We start from the raw sequence: 23,258 nt of genomic DNA, 5'->3' as shown, positions 1-23,258 counted from the left end.
CTACCTATCTAATTCTTCACCTTGTACTATCTTAAATATTCCTTTACCCTCCCAAAATAACAAATTCTAATCTTATCTTAGCTATTCTGTCTACCTAGTTCTATGCTAAGATTGAGTATAGGAAAATGGTTTAGGTAATAGGGATTGTACATAAAATGTTTTGACATAATAACTCATGTAACAATTTTAAACAATTCCAACAAATTCAACAGTATTTTAAATAAGTAACTGTCTTATCTCTTAACGTCTATAAATTCAACTAAGTAAAATTTTCTAGTACTAACAATTGCTAACCTCCAATTATAAAGCAATTTAACTTCTATACGTAAGTAGTTATGTCTGTCCCTATTTCCTTAAGACTTTGAACAAATTCTCTAATCTGTCCCTATAGTTTAGTTATTAGAATATTAATAAATTATTCTAATAGTTAGTTAGTACATTAGTATCTACATGTGTACATAAGTTGTACCTATACAGATTTACATATGTACATCCATATACATTGTTCTTGATTTCTGTGCAAACTCATGCAGATAAGAAATATCTTTGCCTGTTTGAATTTTCCACAGAAATATATATCAGTGTGACTTTTGTGTTGCAGCTATGCTGTACGTTGTATACTTACCCATTCTGACTGACTGACTCACAGAAGCTGTCAGTCAAAATGAAGATTCCATTTGGAATGTGACTGGGAGACAGTTGGAGTCAAGCCAACGGCTGAACTGGGCAAAGAGGCTTTTTGGCTTTGGGCTTTTGGCTTCTGGCTGATAGTGGTGGCTGAAGCTGAGGATTTTGCTGGTTGGCTGATTTGAAGACAGAAGGAAGAAAAGACAGTGGTCCTCATATCTCTCTGACTGACAGGATTGCCATTTCTCCCAATATTCTCCAAACCAAGGCTCCCTGTAGAGAATAGGGATATCCTACCCCTCTTACCTTATCCTCCATCCTTGTCCTATCTTCCCCAAATAAACCCTTACTTGAGAAAAGAAGAGAAAAAAATATTTCCTCTGAAATCTCATAGCTCACAGAAGAAAGGGGGGGGGGAGGAAGGGAAGCTGAAAGACTTCCGAAGAGAGGGAGGAAACCCAGAGGTATAGGGAGGAGGGTAGACAAACTTGATCCATGAGTTATCTAGTATCAATCAATATACAATCCCTCAGAATAGTATCTATTACAACACACACACACAAAAGATTGGATGTGATATCCATTCCATCTCTAAATGTTTGACCCACTGCTCATTACAGTGTAGGCTGTTTATCATACCTGCAATGTTCTCTATTATCACCTCTGTCTCCTGTTACCCTTAGCTTCCTTCAAAACTCAGCCAAAACAAACACAGTCTCCAAATGAGGAGCTCTGGAACTCTGGCTTTGAATGTGCCACTTATTACTTTGTAACTCTGGGGAAACCATTTAATCTTTTAGGGTCTTGGTTTCTACACCTACAAAATTAGAGCCTTTGGTTCCCTGATCTTGTAGATCACTTCAGGCTTTGATCCAATGATAAGAAGGCTTACTTCATTCCTCTAATTGATAATATTCACCTTCTAATCCAAATGATGTTGTCTTTACTTTGTATTTATCTCATATTTGCTTCTCTTTGTTGGATTTCTCTAGTAGCATACAAACTCTTTGAGACCAGAGACTCTGGTTTTTGTCTTTGTGTTTCTGGTATCCAAATTCAGTGAGAAATCATATGCTTGATCTGCATTTCTACTCACACGGTTCTTTCTCTGGAGGTCAATAGCAATCTCTGTCATAAGTCCCTCAGAATTGTTCTAGATCATTGTATTGCTGAGAGTAACTAAGTTTTTCACAGTTGATCATTGCACAATATTGCCATTACTGTGTACAATAGTCTTCTGGTTCTGCTTATTTTGGTTTCCATCAGTTCACATAGATCTTTCTATTTCTTTCTGAAATCATCCTGTTCATCATTTCTTACAGTGCCTTAGTATTCCAACACTACCATAAACCACAGTTTATTTAGCCATTCCTCAATTGATGGATATCCCCTCAATTTCCAATTTTTTGCTACCACAAAAAGAGCTTATATAAACATTTTTGTACAGGTAGGTCCTTCCTTCCCACTCCTTTTCCCTCCCTCTATTTGGTGTACAGACCTAGTAGAGGTTTTACTGGATCAAAGGGTATGCATTGTTTTATGGTCCTTGGGGCATAGTTCCAAGTTGCCCTCCAGAATGGTTGGATCATTTCACAACTCTACCAGCAATGCATTAGTGTCCCAATATTGCCACATCCCCTCCAATATCAATCACTTTCCTTTACTATGATATTGGCCAATCTGCTAGGTGTGAGGTGGTACCCGAGAGTTGTTTTGATTTGCATTTCTCTAATTCAGAGGAATTTAGGATATTTTTTCATATGATTATTGATAACTTTGATTTCTTCATCTGAAAACTGCTTATTTATATCCCTTGACCATTTGTCAGTTGGAGAATGACTTGTATTCTTAAAAATTTGACTTAGTTATCTATATATTTGAGAAATGAAACTTTTATCAGAGAAACTTTTAATAAAAATTTCCCCCATTTTGTTGTTTCCCTTCTAATTTTGGTTACATTGGTTTTGTTTGTATAAAACCTTTTAAATGTAATATAGTCAAAAGTATTCATTTGAAATCTTGTTATGTTCTATATCTCCTGTATGGTCATAAATTCTTCCCTTCTCCATAGATCTGACAGGTTCTATTCTATATTCCTCTAATTTATTTTTAGTAGCATCCTTTATTTCTAAATCATATACCCATTTTGACCTTATCTTGCTATAGAGCTGTGCTGGTGAAGATGTGGCATGGGTTCCCTGTTCCCCTCTCCACCAAGCCTGAAGACATTTTTGCATGCCCCACCTCTCTGTCCAGCAGACCAATGTGAGAACTTCCTCCCTTCACTCTCTGCAGTAATGTGGGGGTAGGGGAGCTCACAGGCTACTTGAAGGTGTAGTTTGGGCACACAATCACTAAAAGGTTCTCTAGTGCTGCTATAGGGTGAGAGATATTAACTTTTTCCAGACTCTTTTCTAGTTTTCCCACCAGCTTTTGTCAAATAATGAGTTCTTATCCCCAAAGCTGGAATCTTTGTGTTTATTAAACACTAGATTGCCATGGTCATTCACCCCAAATCCATTGTATTGATCCACCCTTCTATTTCTTAGACAGTATGAGATTGTTTTGATGATTATTACTTTATATAACATTTTGAGATCTGATACTGCTAGAACACCATCCTTCACATTTTTGTTGTTGTACTTAATTCCCTTGATATTCTTAATCTCTTGTTCTTCCAGGTGATTTTTTTTCTAGTTCCACAAAATAGCTTTTTTGTCGTTTTCTTCACTTTACTGGAGATGAATCCCTTCTTAAGACAAAGCCTTTGGCTTGAAGGCCTCTACTAAGGCTACTAAGGGGAAGCCTCCCTCCTTCAGAGGCAGCCCATTCTGCTCTGAGAGAGCTCTCTTAGGAAGCTTTTCCTTGAAGGAAAGTGAAATTTATTGGACTTGCCTCTAATTCTTCCCTCTGGAACCATGCAGATCCACCCTGTCCCCTGTAAAAGTCTCTTGGAGCCTGGAGGACAACTTTCATAACCCTCTCCATATCTTCATCTTTTTATGGGTTAAACATGCCCAATTCCTTCAACAGATCTCTCACATGACATGATCTCAAGAGGATTTGCCATCTTGGCCACCATCTTCCTGCTTATCAAGGTCTTTCCTCAGGTGGGCAGAAACCCACAAATGAAAACTCCAGTCATGGTATTGTGTGAATTGGAAGTTTAAGGGGACCTTGAAATATCAAGGTACACCCTCTTTAATCACCATTCAAAAAGTCCAAGAAAAAACATCTTTAAAATGGAATATATTTATTGAGAGAGAAATGTGGAGCAATGTTTCACAACGCGGACATAAGACAATGTTCCCCAGATTTTACAGAGAGAGGGATGTGTGGCTACGTCTCAGTGGGGAAGAGGTGGGGGAACCAACTTTTACTAACTTCTCAGAGAAAATTTTATAATATTTCCTTGAGAATAATATATTACTTTCTTCTACATCACACAGTCTGATGAATACCATAGAACCATTACCTCCTAGGTCCTGCACATCTAGTCTTTCCTGATGAAGCCTAAAATTGAATTAACTTAAAAAAATTTTTTTTGGTAGCTACAGTATACTATTGAGTCATATGGAATTGACATTGCAAAACCTTCCCTATCGATTTCAGAGAAACTGCTGTCAAATCATGCTTTCTACATCTTATACTTGTGGGGTGGGATTTTCTTTTGAAGTCAGGTTTACAATTTTACCTTTATTTTTTTTTTAAACCCTTACCTTCCGTCTTGGAGTCAATACTGTGTATTGGCTCCAAGGCAGAAGAGTGGTAAGGGCTAGGCAATGGGGGTCAAGTGACTTGCCCAGGGTCACACAGCTGGGAAGTGGCTGAAGCCAGATTTGAACCTAGGACCTCCCATCTCTAGGACTGGTTCTCAATCCACTGAGCTACCCAGCTGCCCCCACCTTTATTTTTTAAATACATTTCCTCTTGTTATATTCAACCCAATATTTTAGTTACCCAAGACTATTTTAAATTCTAAATATCATTCAATTAGTTAACTGGATATCCCTTACCATTTTCTGTCTTGGGGAAATCTTTTGAGTATGCCATTTTGTCTTTTATCCAAGTTACTGAAAAAATATTAATAGCACATGGTCAAGCAGAGCTCCACATAGCACTCCATTAGGTGTCTTCTTCCAAAGTAAAGAGGAACAATTAACATCTGTAATTTTATTCTAGCCATTCAACTAGCTTTGAATACACTGAAATATATTATTATATAGCATATACGTCTACATCTTGTTCACCAGATTCCTTCTAGAGGAATGTTGTGCTGTATTGTAAGTGGATTTATATAAATGTATGTGCTAAGAATAAGCCAATTCTACCTAGAAGCCAAGATGGTATAGGATAAAGGGTGCCCCTGGTGTGTTGGGGAAAATTTTTGTATTTTCTTTTTGCTATATCTTTGAAGTAAATATCCCTTTGTAAAAATCAATTATTTTATATGATTAAAGGAAACTGGGGCTACCCATTAGAACAAAACAGGAATGAAAAAACATTGACTAGAGGCAGCCACTTAGTAAAGTAAATCATCTGGTCTGGAGTTAGCAGGACCTGGATTCAAATTTGGCTTTAGATACTTCCTAGCTGTGTGACCCTGGAAAAGTCACAACCCTAATTACCAAACTCTTACTGCCATGGAACTGGTAAGGTTTTTTTTTTTTTTTAGGCATTGATTAAGTGCCAAGCAGTGTAATTTAGCCCTGCTAACAATGAGGGGAGAGAGGGCACCTAGTACATTGGTGCTTAAGGCAAAAGCAATAGAGAAGAGACACCTCACAAATTACTTAGGGTGTCCTAGAACAGTAGCAGCCTGATTCAGATGGTGAGCTACAGGGTACTTATATGCATACAAGCATGCACACATATGTGTGTGTATATACACACTCAAAACACAAATACATTTAATAGTTATATGGAAATATGAGGCATCAGGGGTAGAAACAATTCTAAGAAGTGATCTCTTTATTTCTCTATAATCAACACTTCTACAAGATTTAGAACCATTTGCTAAGGACAATTGTCAGACTTTCCAGAATTTCTTAAGATTAAAAATAAACCCTTGAACTGAGCATATGATTTTCCCATTGTAGTATTTTTTTGCTTCTGCCAAACAAGAGGAGCAAGAATGAGGTTGTGGTGACTCTCTTGTTCCTCGGTCATGTATGTCTCTCTTCCAGGAACTGTCTAATCACTGTTCTTTTTTAAAAATATTTTACACTTAGTAACTACTGTCATCAAAAATCATTTAATAAACAAATGCATAAAATTATGTGCAGAATCATAATATCCAGGTTATTTGTAATCTGTTTAAAATAGGTAAATTGTGTTTATGTTCTGATATAAACATTTTTTGCTTTTGAGTTCCCTTTGGATTTGTTTTATTTTGATAGTTTTTTCTCAATTTTGTGACTTTAAAAAATGTAATAATAGTATGTATTATTGTTGTTCTCTTTTCATGTATTCATATGTTTTCCTGATTTTCTTCCAGAAACTGCTCTTACCTTGAGGAGGGTAGCAATGTCTTCCAAACACCAAACACCAAGAATATATTGATCATCATTTAAAATATTGACGGTCTGTGTTATGGGAACAAAGCAATGAACAAAGCATGCACACATATGTGTGTGTATATACACACTCAAAACACAAATACATTTAATAGTTATATGGAAATATGAGGCATCAGGGGTAGAAACAATTCTAAGAAGTGATCATAAAATAAAGACTGTCCATCATTTATCTAGGAATAAGAGATAACTTGTAAATTGAGGGGATGTTGACAATTCCACTTCTGAGTGGGGTGGTGACAAGTTCTTTTGGCTCAACCATGGGCTTCAAGGTGAAGTTCTGCAGAATAGTAGTCAGGAAGAGAAACACCTCCATCCGAGCCAAGCTCTCCCCAAGACAGAGGCGTTTTCCTAAAAGGAACCAGAGAGTCTGCTTCATGATAGCCATTTAATTGAATTAGTGCACCAGGAGAGACAAATATATTGGTCAAGAAAACTGTGTGAGGAGAAGGATGAAAGTTACCTCAAGCTAGGTTCTCACTGATGTCAGTGGAAATGGCAGTGAAGTGTCTTATACTGGAGAGGACAAGTATGTATGCATGGAGGTCCCATTGTCAAATAGGCAAGGAAGGACATAGGTGCTAATCCAGGTGGCTAAGGTGCTCCTGGTATGTGTTTCCAGTTCCAGAGAAATGACATTCACATGCAATATGTTCAGAATAAGTGAAATGCTAGTGAATTGTGTCTTAATAATAAGCAATAGTGAGAAGATTTGGGGAAAGAAGCTGGATGGGTAATCACGTGGAGATCTAGAGATATAGTCCATTTGCTTGGGGTTGGGGTTACAGTTGCAGGTGGGCAAATCCTTGATAACTGAGTCTTAAAGAACTTCCTAAGTACATGAAAAATCAAGTGACTGTCCCCACAGACACAGACACATAATGATGATGTTTGTGAGGCAGGATTATATCCCAAGGGCTTCCTGACTCCCAAGGTCAGCCTTCTGTTCACTATGCCTCATATTCTTTCTCTTCTCTGATATGAGTGTTGAGAATGACTGTATCATTTAAAAACTCAAAGTTTACATTTATATAGGAATTATAGTTCCAGAATAGTTGACAGTGTTATTATCTTCACAACAACTCTATAAAGCAGGTACTAAAGGAATTATTATCCCCATTTTTTTTAGTTTAGGAAACTGAGGTTCAGATAGATCAAAAGACTAGCATATGGTTACAGAATTAACATATGTGTGAAATAGGATTAAAACCCTAATTTCTCCTGATTCCAAATCCTTAACAATCAATCAGGAAGCAATACCTGTGCCTGCTAAATTGGTATAGCTCTCACCAAACAATACTTTGATCCCTAAATAATTAGCTCACCTGATCCAATTTTCTTAATGAATGAAATAATTATAATAATCATAATAATTTACTTTTTATTGTGCTCTGTTTCCCAAGCACTTTTTCAATAACACCTATAAGATCTAGGTACTATTATCCTTATTTTACATTGGAGGAACCTGAGTTTCAGAGATTAAGTGATTTGATCATATTGACATCATTACAACTATCAGAGATTTGATTCAAACCCCAAGATCCTGAATCTAAATGTAGCCTACTCTCCATTACCCCACACTGTATTCAATCTGTCTTAATATTTCTTTGATTTGACAATTATGTCAATCCCCTTTGGAGTTTGGTTACTGATATCTCTGTTATGGTTCAGTCAATGAAACAGACAAATGGGCAGACAAATAAATACATTATATTTACCCAAAGAAAATGGTACAAAGCAGTCATTCTTCTGAAAGTTTCCAGATTTGTCCAAGAAGTTCTCTGGGTCAAACTCATATGGATTGGGAAATGCTTTTCTATCATACAAGACAGAGTAGAGCAAAGGGAATACTTTTGTGCCCTGGATTCAAGAAATTAGGACTTTAGCTGGGATATAGCACATATCCATAAGTTATATAAAATATCTAACATGAAATGTTCTAGCTGTGTGCATTTATTATAGATGAACTATCAGTAACCTGTAGCTACTTTAAAAAAATAGCTTAAACTCAAGAGTTTTTCTTTACTAACATTCCATCTGGTGATTTCTAAGTTCTTCAAAAGGTGACGTATAGTAGTCAATGGAATACATACAGCATTGATGTGTGAGATTCATGAAAGATGGAGACAAGTATTTTCATGCCCTTGATGTTTTTAGGAGACTCCTTTTAGTTTTTAAGATATAAAATATATTATTAATTAATTAATATTATTAAATTAATTTAATGTTAAATAATGTTTTATGTCCTCTAAGTAAGAAATAGTGACTTTACAATAGATCTTTTCTGTTAGTTCTTTTATGGTAAAATTAAAGCTTAAAGAGATTATGACCCTGCCCAGATGATTCTGTCCATCATCTCATCTCTTTCCACCCAAAGGACATATGAGCCAATTTCCATAGTCCCCTTTTTTCCTCCTCCCATAGGAAAACGATGTAGGAAAATCACTTTTACTAAAATGATTCGCTCTAGAGCTACTTACACATACCAGGTTATGTGAATTCTATTGGACACTAGAAACCATCTATATAATCCATATTTCCTGTAGAAAAATAAAAGGCCCAGAGGGATGATGTGACTTCTCCTAACTCTTGGACATGGATTAGTCCCAGTATAACAGAGGTTGTTGTTCAGTCTTTTCATTTCTGCCCAACTCTTTTGTCACCCCATTTGGGGTTTTCTTGGCAAAGAAAGTGGAGGGGTTTGCCATTTCCTTCTTTACCTCATTTTATAAATGAGGAAATTGAGGCAAGCATGGTTCAATGAGTTTCCCAGGGTCACATAGCTGGTAAGTGTCTGAGGTCAGATCTGAGCTCTGGAAGAGGAGTGTTATCTGACTCAGGCCAGGTACTCAGTTCACTGCTCCACCTAGTTACCAATATAACACATGACTTCTATCAATGATCAAGAATAAAAGACCTCTCCATATGGCACAAAATGGACCCGGGATTTTACTGATAGAAGGAATCAGAAATGGATTGTGGAAGAAATTCTCTCTGCCAATTGGACACTTGCTTCATAACTTAGAGTCTTAGATGCCAGGGGCCTCGAGAGGTAAACTGCTCTCCCAGTATGTGTTAACACACTCAGTATATGTTTGAATCAGGACTTTGAGCATAGCTTTTCTATCTGTAGAGAACAGCTCTCTCATTTCTCTATGAAACAAATGCTTCTCTAAGCAAATAGAACTGACATTCTGTGTCCAGTTCAAACTGGGTGATTTTGTGCCTTGTGAAAATCATAATGTAAAGAAACACATCTGACCTTGGGAATCACGTATTTTTGGAAGTGGGTGTCCTGGGCTGCTAATCGTGGAATAATCAAAGATACAAGATGAATATATCTCTGTATCTCATGTACAACCGCATCCACATAAGGCATCTTGACTCTGTCCTGCATGGAGGATTTTCTACTTGAGCCAAGGACTCGGTCAATTTCTTCATGAACTTTGGCTGTATTGAGATGAATGACAATGAATAGTTCTGATGGTTGCAAAGTCTAATGAGCATGTTTTTTGGTTAGTCAGACAACAGCATTTATGAATATACAAGGAATTATTTTTTTAGTAAAAAAATTTATCTTTATATTCCAATAACCAATTTACACATAAGTTTTCCAGTTACATGATTCATGTTGTCTCCCTCCCCCCTCCTGGAATTGATAAGCAATTCTACTGGGTTATACATGTATTATCAGGCATTTAACAATCAAAATATTTAAATAAACAAACAGGTTTATAGATTTCTGGTGAAGGAAATGTGCCTTCATTTTTTTTATGCCCATCAGCATGGTACAAGGGGAAATTGTCCTGGGTTTGGCATCTGGGCAAGCACTAAGTCGTTAGATCTCTTTAAATCTGTGATGTCATACATGATCAATTTGATTAAAAAAAAAAAGTAAAGGCACTGTGTGCTGAATTCTAGGAAAACTAAGATAAGACAGCTCCTGCCTGTGTAGAACCTACTTTTCATGGGGCAGGCAGGGAGCCATGATGGCTATAAATCAGGAACATGGTGCTAGTTTTGATTCCTGGTTGGCCACATTCTCCCATTGCAACAAATCATGATTAGTTGTTATTTGAATGTTTGATAGAATTCATTTGTGAATCCATCTGGTCCTGGGGATTTTTTCTTAGGGAGTTCTTTGATGGCTTATTCAATTTCTTTTTTTGATATGGGGTTGTTTAGGTAGTCTATTTCTTCCTCTGTTAGTCTAAGCAATTTATATTTTTTGTAAATATTCATCCATATCACCTAGATTGCCATATTTATTGCCATATAATTGGGCATAATAAGTTTTAATGATTGCCTTAATTTTCCCTTCATTAGAGGTGAGGTCTCCCTTTTCATCTTGGATACTGTCAATTTGGTTTTCTTCTTTCCTTTTTAAATTAGATTAGCCAGTACTTTGTCTATTTTATTTGTGTTTTTTTTCCAGATTACCAGCTTCTAATCTTATTTATTAAATCAAAAGTTTTTTGACTTTCAATTTTATTAAATTCTCCTTTGATTTTTAGGATCTCTAATTTAGTCTTCATCTGAGGATTTTTAATTTTTTCACTTTCTAGCTTTTTAATTTGCATGCCCAATTCATTGACCTCTGCCCTCCCTAATTTGTTAATATATGAACTCAAAGACATATATTTCCCCCTGAGTACTGCTTTGACTGTGTCCCATAGATTTTGAAAGGATGTCTCACCATTGTCATTTTCTTCAATGAAATTATTAATTGTTTCTATGATTTGTTCTTTAACTAACCAGTTTTGGAGAATCATATTGACTAATTTTCAATTAATTTTTTATTTGTGTCTCCGTGTACCCTTATTAATTATTATTTTCATTGCATTGTGGTCTGAGGTTGCATTTATTATTTCTGCTCTTTTGCACTTGTTTGCAATGCTTTTATGCCCTAGTACATAATACAAGGAATTATTTTAAATTTAAAAAAGGAAAAAAGATAATTTTGTACTCTGAAGGACTCAAGTTAATGAGGGAGATAAAATACAAACAACCATGTACAAAGAAGATACACTAGACTTCACCAGTCTTTCAAGAGGTTCACGATCTTCAAAAAGGTTAAGAATCCCTGTTTTAGAGCAAAATTTCCATAAGTTTACTTGTTGAGAATGACTAATGAAAATCCAACTCTATTATCTTCATACTATTATTGCTAATGTTGTACAATCCTTTCTGATTCTTTGAGATACCATTTGGTGTTTTCTTGGCAAAGATACTGGAGTGGTTTGCTACTTTCTTCTCCAGCTCATTTTTTACAGATGAAGAAACTGAGGCAAACAGGGCTAAGGAACTTTCTTGGGTCACACATCTAATAAGTAACTGAGGCCATGTTCCATGTTTGAAAGCAAAAAATTAAGTCTTTCTGACTTCAGAGCTGACACCCTATCTACTGTACCACCTAGCTGCCCCTTCCTGTTATTATTTCATAGGAAATTAAACTTTGGAGTCTTCAGCAGTTAGCTTATTTTATAAACAAAAAGTGTGAGGTCAAGAAAATAAAGTTTTATTCACAAGGCATCATAGTTCTTTACGGCCAAAGCAAAGATTACAACTGTAATCTCATGGTTCTCAGTCTTTATCACCTTTAGTTATAACATGTTTGGGAAAAATTGATTTGGGATCCAGTGATCCCAACTTGTTGCTAACTGACTTTTGGATTCACCTACTTTTGCTTGTGATGGGCCAGTTGAAATTATCACCAAGATCAAAAATAATAATGGTCACATAACCCTTAATCATGAGTTGTATTTAGTTCAACAATGAGGGGAATTAATATTATATTATATTAATAACAAAGAATTAAATTGCAATTCTTCCCTTTTCTTCCTATTTTTGTCAAGATTCCACTCCAGAAAAAGTCCTCCTAGCCCACAATGCATCTGCTCATTAGTTACTTTCAGCTGTCCCCAATTCAAAAATCCACATAGACTGCAACTTTTGTTTACTCTACAAATAGGATCCAGTTTAAGTTAGATACTCCCCCAGGGAATAGGGGCTTTGCCCTTGTTTCCTTCATTAAATTTTGGGCTGATTTAATCTACAAAGAGGAGAACAAGCCAATGAAATCCTGATTGTGATGCTTATGTTTTTCTGGTTAAGATTGATAGGAACTGTATTTTTTAGGAATCAGAAGTGACATGATTTGCTGCATCTGAAGGCTAGTCCACTGCTCCTCCCAATCCAAAGATATGGAGGAGCTGAAAATTCTTAGCCAACCTCTTCATTAAAATGTTCATCAATTGGGATTTCCAGGGGAGATCTCAATGATGTATTGTCAAGTCAGTCAGAAAAAAGACACACACAGGTATAAAAGAATGTCATTCGGGTCTTTGGCACAAATGTAGGCATGCCATTGACCTGTCCTTTACAAATAGATCACATGCCCCTATTAATAAATTATATTGTGCTCTTAGAAATGGCCTTATTCTATTTACTTGTTAAATTTCCTCCTGAACATCAGCTATGTGTAAGGCATTTTATCAGGTGTAGTATTGCAGCTCACAGTAACAAGTCAGGACCAAGGTCAGAGCTTAACAGGCTCTCTCTTCCCTCTTGATGCCCTTTCAATTGTGTGAGTCACAAGGAATGATTTCTCTTACCTTGAATCTTTGGATATTTCATGAGCAGTAAAAGCCCATATCTCAGAGTGCTGGATGTTGTTTCTGTACCAGCAGCTAAGAAGTTAATTGCATTGGCCACCAATTCCTGATAGTTGAATGCAGACTGTGGATTCAGTTTCTCCTGAAGGCAGTAGCATTGCATCAAAGAAGCAGACATTTGAAATTCTAAAGCTCTCTCATTATGACAAGTAATATGATATGACTTATTTTTATGAACATGATTGGATGATGGGCTATACAGAAATAATGACTTCAACTAGAGAAGACCTGATGGATATATAGAGAAAAGGGATAGAATCTGTGTTCTGTGAGCTTAAGGGGACCATCTTTTCTTCTTCCAATATTAAAAATAACCTTAGAGGACAAAGAAATGGAGCCTGGTAGGTTGTGTAAATAAAGACATTCTTAGCCTGCATTCTATCTCAAAAGGAGGACTCCATTGTCTTAGTTCTTGATCCCACCTAGACATTCTGATCTCTGGTCACATCTAGATATTCTGAGATTATAGAGACCTCCTCCACTACCAAGATAGTCTGATCCGATTATCTAAACTTCTCATTCCACTTAGACATAGTGAGATAATAATAGTATATGTATATATTATAACATTTGTATATAATATTAATATAAGAGTATATAATATAAGAGTATATAATATAAGAGTATATAATATAAGAGTATATAATATATATGTATATAATAATATGCATAATATATAATATAAACAAGATAAAACTTCATTATTGTTGTCATTTTCAGTTATGTCCTGATTCTTTGTGATTCATTTTCTTAGCAGAGATACTAGAATGGTTTACCATTATCTTCTCTAGCTCATTTTACAGATGAGGAAACTGAGGCAAACAAGGTTCAGTGACTTGCCCAAGGTCACATAGCTAGTAAGTGTCTGAGGCCAGATTAGAACTCAGGGAAGATGAATCTTCCTGGCTCCTGGTCTGGCATTCTATCCATTTCACCCCCTACCTGTCCTAAAAGACTTTATTAGTGATTAATAATTATAGATATCTATCAATGTTAGTCTGTTGACTCTCATGTAATTTCTCTTCATTTAATCTGTAGATCTAACCTGGAAACTCTGTTGACAGTTGAAAAGACAGGAGGAATGGGATTGTATATCTGAGGAATCACAACTAAGCAAGTAGAGAGGTATGATGAGGTGTTTGCAGCTTCTTGTAGTCTTTAACAAAGTCAGAATTAATAGCTATCATCCTTTGGCTGTTGATTTAAGTGTAGAAGACCCTTACCCCCTTAAGTTCCTCATCTACCAGACTAGCAGATGAATGAATGATTCTCTAATGTATTTCAGCATTGTATATCATGTATATTAGCATTGGTGAATCTTTTCTAGACAGCATGCCCAAACTTCAACTTAAAGCTATCTGTAAGCCCCCTGCATTACCCCAGACAGTGGAAGGAGGAAGTTCTAGCATTGGTTGGCTGTACAGAGGGCCATGGCATGCAAAAATGCCCTCAGGCACTGTGGAGAGGGTAAATGGAATAGCCTTCTCTGTGTCACCAGGGCACGTGTGCCACATCTTCACCAACATGGATAGACTGAGGGGAATATTGTCCTTTGTAAATCAGGGTAGGATGCTCTCGATTTTATAGGAAATTTAAGGGAAAGATTAGAAGTGACAGTGTGTTGACATAAGGGTGTGAGATACCCCCATCTCATTCCCAAATTCTCTTTTTCTTGGTTGAGTTTCCAGTGTCAATAGGCATTCTTTCACCCTTGGTGAAAGGACCTGTGGAATCAATTTGCTTGCAAGTATATGGCCTAATTTAACAGCAGGTATTAGACAACATTTCTGAAGTCTTATTTTTGATATGTCTCTTCAATACTAGCTGTGGACAAGAATAGCTGTCTCTAGCATTTGCTTCTGCCTTTTCTTTCCCTTCCTGGACTTCAGCACAGATTTGCCTTTGCCTCATGCCTTCCCATATGATTTTGAGGGAACAGATCCATGACCTTGTTGTAACCTTGGTTCTGTTCCATTTTGAAGCTAGGCTGATTAGTGGATGACTGATTTGGCACTCTTTTTCTCTCTCTCGAAGTTGAGAAGTTCTCATGACATCATGTCCAGGTAGGTCCCACTGAGCCCAGGACATGTATTAACTGTGACACTCTATGGGTGACAGGTGGGTCTAGTCATTCTGAAGAGAGCAAAAATCCTTAAATTGCTAAATCCAAATTCTTTTTCTCAGGCTTCATTATACTTGACCTCTTTGCAGCTATCCACATCTTGAACTATTCCTACTTCTTGGATATTTTCTTCTGTTTATTTATATTTAACATTATATTTATTAAATTTATATACATGTATGTTATATTTATTACATTTACATATTATATATGATATATTTGTATATTATATATTCCTATTTATTCCATATATTATCTTGCTTTATCCATCTAAACATACGAATATGTGGAGGAAAATATGTCCTTGGATAGAAATTTTTTAAGGTTCACAAAGTAACTTACCCCTATAAATCTCATTCAATTTTCATGCTGTTAAATAGGTACTATCTTTATTTTAAAGTGAAGGAAACTGAGGCTCAGAGATGTTAGATAACTTCCCCAGGGTCACATATCAAGCATATATATCTTTGGTAGGATTTGAACTCAGGTCTTCCTAACTCAAAGTCTAGCATTCTATATACTATAATACCTAGTTGCCTTGTGCTATGTAACAACCTGAGTCAATAATGGATCTCTCCTCAGCCCATCCTAACCTCCCTTGAAGACCCACTTGGTACCCCAGAGACTGTCTCTTGACCTGATGGTGGTTTCCAAGAATCTCTTCCCCTCCTCTAAAAGGGTTTCAAAAGTGATTTCACAGATTAAGCTTCACACAAATGCTTGTCTAAGCCCTCAAATTGCCAATTCCAACTCCAGCCAAAAAGGCAGAGCTCTTCCATCTACTGTACCTGTTGTATTTTGATGAGGAAACCATCAATATAGTCCCGAGGGTTGTTTGGATCTAGGGTTTCCTGGTGCTTCTTCACTTCATCCATGATGAAATTCCTAACTTCAAGAACATTTTTATTAATGGTCCTATGACTTCCAGGCAGATGTTTTATGAGTGAAGGATACATATTATAGAGCTAAAAGGGCAGAAAACACGTCCCATCCCATGAGAAAAAAAGATGTAATAAAGAAAAAACAATTTTTACAATTACTTATTTCTTTTCATTGTAGAAGCTGTCTTTTGCCCATTTTTTTAACCTTCATCTTCTCTCCAATACAAAGCTGTGTATTGGTTCCAAGGCAGAAGAGTGGTAAGGGCTACCTAATGAGGGTTAGATGACCTGCCCAGGATATCTGGATGTCTCTGAGGCCAAATTTGGACCCAGAATTTCCCAGCTCTTAACCTGGCTTTCTATCTCTTCATTCACCTAGCTGCCCCCTTTCTGCCCATTTCTTTATTTCAGGCTAATAGTGGAGGAACTACTTTATGGCTCACTGAAGCCAAGCACCTGAAAATGCATCCTCAGCCAGCATCTGAGGAAATGGTCCTCGCAGGCATTCTGAAGGTGATGTTCCATGCCTGGAGATGGAGGTTGGTAAGCACTCCAAAGAGAAGGTTGGTGGTTGGTGGTCTCTTAGAACTCTGAGATCCAGGAAGTGTATGGTTCCCTTCTAACCCACCCACCTTGATCTGGATTTCCTTTTGGGATTTTAGGGCTATCTCCATTGGGAATGGTGCTGTATTCACAGAATTATATGGAGCTGGAAGGGACCACAGGTGTCACTGGAAACTCAGACTGTGTGACTGACCTCAAGTTCAGTTCCCTTTTCACAGCATCCTCGTTTGAATTAGGAGAAGGAAGCAGAGGACACTCTTCTATAGGGTGAAGTAAGCTCATACAGTCCCCTCACTGTCATATGCTGTAGCATCCCAAGCATATTCACATCTATGAAATATAGATGACTGTATTACTACTGTGTCTCCAAGCATGAGGCTTTACCGATAAGCTTTGTGAAGGTAACCTTGACCTGATCACGAGACCTATTGCCCAACACAAGTCCATTAACATGTTCGGAGACTTGCCCGGGAAAGTGCGGTTGCGTCCTACACGCCCAAAAGGTGTTCCCTCTACCTTGCCACCCAATCTTAATTGTCTATACTTTGTGATGTGGTTACTACGTCCTTGGGAGTACCGCCCAAGCAGGACATGAATAAATTCAGAGGCAATCCCATGAACTTCCTCTTGGCCTTTCTCCCTTCCATGGAGCTCCACTGGGCTCCTCTATGACTATGTCTCTCTCTTCTTGACCTTCTCCTTCCCCGAGGCTGTAACCATCTCGGCCTGCATTCTCTATCTTAATCTCCTCAACCACCTTGTATTCCATTATCCTCATTTTCCGCCTTAAGGAAAATCATAGGGGTTGCCTGCCCTATCCAATCACTGATTTGTCCGTGTCTTTCATTTCCACCCTGGTTCTCGGTTCCTACCTCTCCTCGGGTCCCATCACAAAGGTGAGCCCCTTCCCTTGTGGGACCCTGCTGGTCAGGGAAGTCCATTAAGGAAAACCCCACACTTGGCACCCCGGATTTGGGAGCGAAATTCCTTTGTCCCAGGCATTCAAGCACGTGCAACTTGAGGAGCGATCACTGAGGTACGGAATCACAAAGGCGTGACCTTGCAGGTGGCCTCTGAAGGTGAGAAACGTCTTTTATTTCAATTTCTTATTTTAGAAATTATCTAGAACCACGGGTCCATAAGCCTCATCATATACTCGTCACCTTAGACGGTTAATGTCTCTGATTGAGCAGAAAGGTATTGAGATCTCTGAAACATTGCTTAAATAGGCACTGAAGCAAAGCCTGAATTCCCAGCAAGGGGAGTTCCCAAAGTGCAGCTATGAGATCTGATTGGTAAAAAAAAAAAGAAAGAAAGAAAAAACGAGGCAGTATCAGAAAGAAAGACAAAATATCACAAGTCAGTTGGAATACTTGGGAAACTACAAGGATGGCCTTGATGGCACAACCTGTGCAGACTTTAGGCATCACAGGTGCTGGAAAGCCAAGCCTCAATCTAACCCTAATTCTCAGAATGAGGAAGGTCCCTCCATCTGTGGAGGAAAAAGCCTCTGCTCAAACCTATCTCTTAGGGCAGATGGCCGAGAGAGCGCCATGGGCAAGTCTAACACTTTCTCCTAATCTTTTCACTATGGAGGATTCCATTCCAAAAAGCGCAGAAGCCATGACGTTCAATGCGTTTGGCTCACTGCTCCCTCCTCTACCTTTTAAAATGTGGGAAATTAGGCAAAGGGTGTTCAACGCAAAGCCATTTCAGCATCCCGATCATAAGGTAGAAGGATCTTTCCAAATGCAAGAGGAAGTCTCTTCCTCGGAAGCTTTCAGTCTTCTTCAGCCACATTCATCCTTTAAGGCTTCTTATCTTGTGCAGCCCGTCCCCTCCCCCGCAGAACTCTGCAAGCCAAAAGGGCAATAAGGAGGCCACAGAGAGCCCCCTGCAAAGGAGAAGCAGGATTTCTAGATTGTGCCATAGCATGCAAAAACATGGGAAGCTCGCAGCATTACAGAGCTGATCAAAACTCTTTAGCAACAAATTTTACACCAGATGATTGGAAATTAAGAAAAATATTACCTGCTGCTAAGAGCACATGGATTCTAATTACAATGCTACATTAAACAAGGAGGATTGACTTATCTTTCAGTCTTTTGCTCTTCCTTTCACTAAAGATACTAACAATATACTTAACTCTCTTCCTTTGACTGACTGATCTATCCTTGCTATCTCTCCCCTGTCTGTTGCTGCAGAAACAGACAGAAATATTCTTTGTCAACCTCTGCCTCCACCCATGCTTAATATAGTATTATGATCATTTAAATTTATAGAAATAAGCAGGTAGAAATGTTTCTTCTACAAAACTTAGAAATGATTCCAATAGTACAAACGGAAGTTTAATTCAGCCTCTGGCCATTGAAATCCTGACTCCTATAGAAATTCAAAGCAGAGTATTAAGCTTCCAGCTAAAGCATACGGGGCTAGATAAGACTAAAACAGACAAGTCCTAGAACCAAACCATTCTTATCAATTAAATATAAGTTCATGGCAAGACATTTCTTGACTTAAACATTGCTTATTGCAAAAGTGAGGCAAGAAAAAAGCCAAACATCATAACTCTGTGCCATAACACTCATCTACCAGAAGCTACCTGGCACAGGTGAATGGTGAAAGCTTAATGAGCAACGCTTAAACTTAGAGCAAACCTTTCATCACTTTGGGCTACTAGCGTAAGGTTAAAGTGCTGTGAGGAGACAATCCCTCATGTAAGGACTATAAGATCGTATCAAAGCATGAAAACTATTCCTTAAGAACCAAAAGGAAGACCAGTTTAAAAAAAGCAGAGCACTTGTTTGCCCTAACTAGGAAGCAAACAGACATTTTGCTCTCATGAGGACAAACGGAGCAAAAAGACTTTCTTATCAGCAAACCTCTCCACCAGTTTAGCATTTCTAAAAGGAACAGGCCTTTTGAAGCAGCACCAGAGAATACAGGAAGAATATTATTTAAATGTAAAGGTATAAACCTGTTATGCAGATCTTTGCTAAAAGATGGTATTATTATGAAGCAAAATTTAAAAATTAAATTGTTTTAATTTGGATTGGACATGGCAAAATTACATAAGAAGGTCCAATTGTATTTCTTATAAGGCAAAGTTTTAAAGTTAAAAAGTCAGAGAAAGACTTTTGTCATATGCTTCAGGAGATATTTTATCTGTAATAATATTTTTAAAAGAATTATTGTATAACTGTACGCCAAAAACCAAGGTATAAACACAAATTTATCAAGGTTTTCAGAGGTAAATCCTCATGGACTCTTGCAACCATGTGACTCACTACCAAAATTATTTGGATCTGGGAAGGAAACTTAATTCAGCAGTTTCATAAATTGATCCATACGCCTACACCTCAGGTTACAAGTTTTTATGGCAAATATTGAATATTATCAAAAGCAAAATTAAAAATCAGTGCAAATTTTTAATTGACTAGCATCAATTGGCATATGCTTTAGAAAAATTTCCAATATATTCCAATTTTAAATATGTAGAAATCATTAAAAATTTTTAAACAGGACATAAGGTCAACAAGGATAAAAATTAGCAGCCATTATTTAAAAACCTGTATAAAGTTAAAAAATTGTATGTAAAGCACATTACTGCCACTTTATCCAAAAAGCAAATTAATAAGAATTACTCAATATCAAAATAATATAGCATCAATTCTAAATATGAAACACATTCTCAGCATTGCAAAGCCAAGGTGAAATCATTATCAAAGGCAAATGGCCTTGAGGACACTGCTTTTGGGCAGACACAGATCACTTGCACTCTCTGACACATCAGAGTGCCAAGTCCAATATTCCTCAATATTTTATGCACACAAGTGAAATTAGCTACCAGTGCAAAATCCTGTGAATGTTATCATGTCACTCATGCACTTCAGACAGGTGTCCAAACTAAACATTGTGGACTAAGGGAAGCATTACTACATGCCCCTATGGTATAAAAATCTAAAAGCTAATGTGATGGGAGATAATCACTCTCCTGATGTATAGGATTAAGCTCAAAATGATAAAGTATGCAAAGTTTTTACAGATCTTTTAAATAATTGGGCAGATCTAACGATTCCAAAACAATTGTGAAGTAATAGTGCTTGTAACAGCAAAACATGGGCTGACTGGGATAATCTATGGCCTAAATGCAAGCAATTTCAAAAGGGCTCAAAAGAATTGATAGGCCCCAAACTCCAAACACAAGGAGATATTTTCAGCCACTTTCTAATTTAACAAGACCCAATAAGGCTTTCTTTTGGGGTCGAGATTTCTGTTTATTTTCTCAGATACCAGAAGTCCATGGAAGAAAACTGAAATGATCCAGCTGAAAGACAGTCTGCCCAGAAAGTCAATGCAGATGTGCCTGGCACCATCCACAACATGGCACCGATACCAGACAGCAGGAAAAGCAGCCAATGAACTGGGAAAAACCATCACTGCCCTATAGGCAGGTCTAATGCAATATCCACACAAATGTACTTGTATGAAAGACAATACCTAGAGAAAAATAACATTGTTACTCACTAGCATTCTATTATGCCAGTATATGGGTATTTGTTGTAAGATCTAAGTTCATCATGTACCTGAAAACTTACCCTTTGAAGTATTTGTACAATATGTAACCTGCAATTATTTTAGTGGAATTGTTCCATGTTACCCAAATTTGATCAAATGAAAATCATACTATTGAAATGTTGAAACAGTACAGTGAATACTGTCCAATTGTAACACAAATTGTTGCTATCATCCAAAATGTATGTATAATATTTATCTTATAGGGTTCATTTTAAATTTGTAAGAACGAATTAGGTCTTCATTAGAATCAATCTTATTCAATAAGTTTTTGGAAAAGCATTGAAGCTTTTAAAAAGAAAAACGGGGTGGAAATGGTATTACTAACCATCTATATCTCCTACACCCCAGAAGGAATATAAGCTAATATTATTAAATCACAATTCTCATGTAATGATAAATGTTGCATTGTATGTTGTACATGGATTGGGCTGAATATTGCCAGATTAAGACTGTCAGGGACCCAACAGAATGATAATTTTGGGTCGAGGTTTTGTTTGTATGTTTACAGAGAATGAAAACACCTGGTCACCCACCAAGCACGTCATGCTATGAGGCACAGGACCAGGAAGAGAAGCAGACGAGTACCATCTATGATGCCAGCTGATTGCATACCAAGCAAGCGGCAAGAAACCATTATTGGTGACTATAAAAACCAAACACTGACATTATACTACTTTTAATGACATTTACTATTCTACTGAAGGACAATTATCATGCTGACATCCATTGGTCTTTTATAACTAAACCAATATCAAGCATGTCAACTTGTATGGACTAAACCCCACTCATATATTTATGACGTCAGAGGGATCCCACACTCCAAAGACTTTATCATGGGATCAAAATCGAAACAGCTATAATTGTTCAAACACTAATGTATATCTTTCATTTCGGATATCCGTTATATATGTCAAAAGGAAATTTATTTTGTATGCATTGTAAAACTCCTTGTATTGTAAAAAATTGGTCTATCAATAAGGGTATAGACATTGGTATGACTCTCCAAAGGACAGGAGATAGAAATTTTTCATTCATGAATACAAGAATTATGTTCAATGCAAGAGATGCTGAATAGGAATGTTTAATGGACAGATGGTCCTGATGTCACTCTTAAAAAAGGGATGAGATATCAGGCAAAATGCACTTTAGAAATTTTTAATTAGGAACCAAGGTTATTGAAAATTGATCATCTACATCTATTTGTAGATTATATTCCTGACAAAATCTATGTAGACATTATGTGCCAACTGCCATTGCTGTAGTTAAATGTTAACATCATTGTTGATCACTACTCCTAAAACTCCATCTTTTGGATTAATATCTTTATGGAAACTCTTTCTTGCTCTCTAACACCAGTCCCAGAATTCAGACGGCCGCTGGATTCGGGGTATATTAACTTCCACTTCAGGTACTGGAAGACGTTCTGGTACATGAAAGTAAAGCCTAGGTTGGACAATCTCTGTGGACGCGCAGTTTTTGAACCTCCTAGATGGAATAGGTTATTACATACATACATGGAGCAAAGGCAAAGTATACACTAAGTTTCTCTTTTTTGGAGTATGTATTGAAAATAAGAAAAATTTTGGCACTAATAAGTTTGTAGAAAAAGCACATTGAATATTATTCATTTACAACTAGGAAAAGTAAGTTACATCAAACTCTGTATGATCAAGTAACTGTAGAAATTGCTTCTACATAGAAAGCAACTCAAGCTTCTATCACTCGAAACATTGGTTTGGTGGAATGAATTTTGCAAACATTGGTTATGTTATATTCTGGGTTATTATATTGATTAATTCATTTATAGCAGAGATTTAAATAAGGCTCATATAAGAAATATGCAGCCAGAATGTACAAAGTCATTTCATTAGCTTCATTTTTATTATGTCTTCAACAAATCAAAATGTTATATTTATGGCAAAATTGATATTTGTATTAATGTTTGCACTACTGTTTGAAAAATGTAAAAGATGCTAATATCTTTGGTATGCTATTCAAAAAAAAAAAGGGGATAAGTCAGAAAGTATTTTTAAGAACATTTTCATACCATTTTTATATCATTTTAATCCTTTTGAGCAATTTTGATTTGATGCTCTCACTCTATTTTCTCTGAATATTTTGATTATACTATGTTGTTTTCATTTTTCTCTTATATTTTGAAGAATATTTCAAGTACTTTTAACACTCTAATCCTGAGCAATGAAGGTGCCAATATTTCTCTTGAAATGTACCCAAC

General features: G+C 36.8%; 1 protein-coding gene across 2 annotated transcripts in view; it reads right to left on the bottom strand.

The window, feature by feature from the left end:
- Window positions 1–6,274: 6,274 nt before the first annotated feature.
- LOC100020322 (cytochrome P450 2C23-like) overlaps window positions 6,275–23,258 on the bottom strand; it is a 36,187-nt gene continuing 19,203 nt past the window's right edge. The window contains exons 5-9 of one of the 2 annotated variants that reach the window (XM_016428628.2): window positions 15,788–15,964; window positions 12,818–12,959; window positions 9,466–9,653; window positions 7,922–8,063; window positions 6,275–6,554 (exon numbers count right to left, since the gene is read on the bottom strand). In XM_016428628.2, coding sequence (XP_016284114.1) covers window positions 6,373–6,554; window positions 7,922–8,063; window positions 9,466–9,653; window positions 12,818–12,959; window positions 15,788–15,964 — 831 coding nt within the window. In that variant the 3' untranslated portion in view covers window positions 6,275–6,372. The remainder of the gene's footprint in view (window positions 6,555–7,921; window positions 8,064–9,465; window positions 9,654–12,817; window positions 12,960–15,787; window positions 15,965–23,258) is intronic. The other variant, XM_007478644.3, reaches the window with a different exon arrangement.

This window comes from Monodelphis domestica, chromosome 1, assembly GCF_027887165.1.
Source record: "Monodelphis domestica isolate mMonDom1 chromosome 1, mMonDom1.pri, whole genome shotgun sequence".
Taxonomy (NCBI): domain Eukaryota; kingdom Metazoa; phylum Chordata; class Mammalia; order Didelphimorphia; family Didelphidae; genus Monodelphis; species Monodelphis domestica.
Note: the sequence above shows the minus strand (reverse complement) of the source record. Positions and strands in the feature narration are given on the sequence as shown.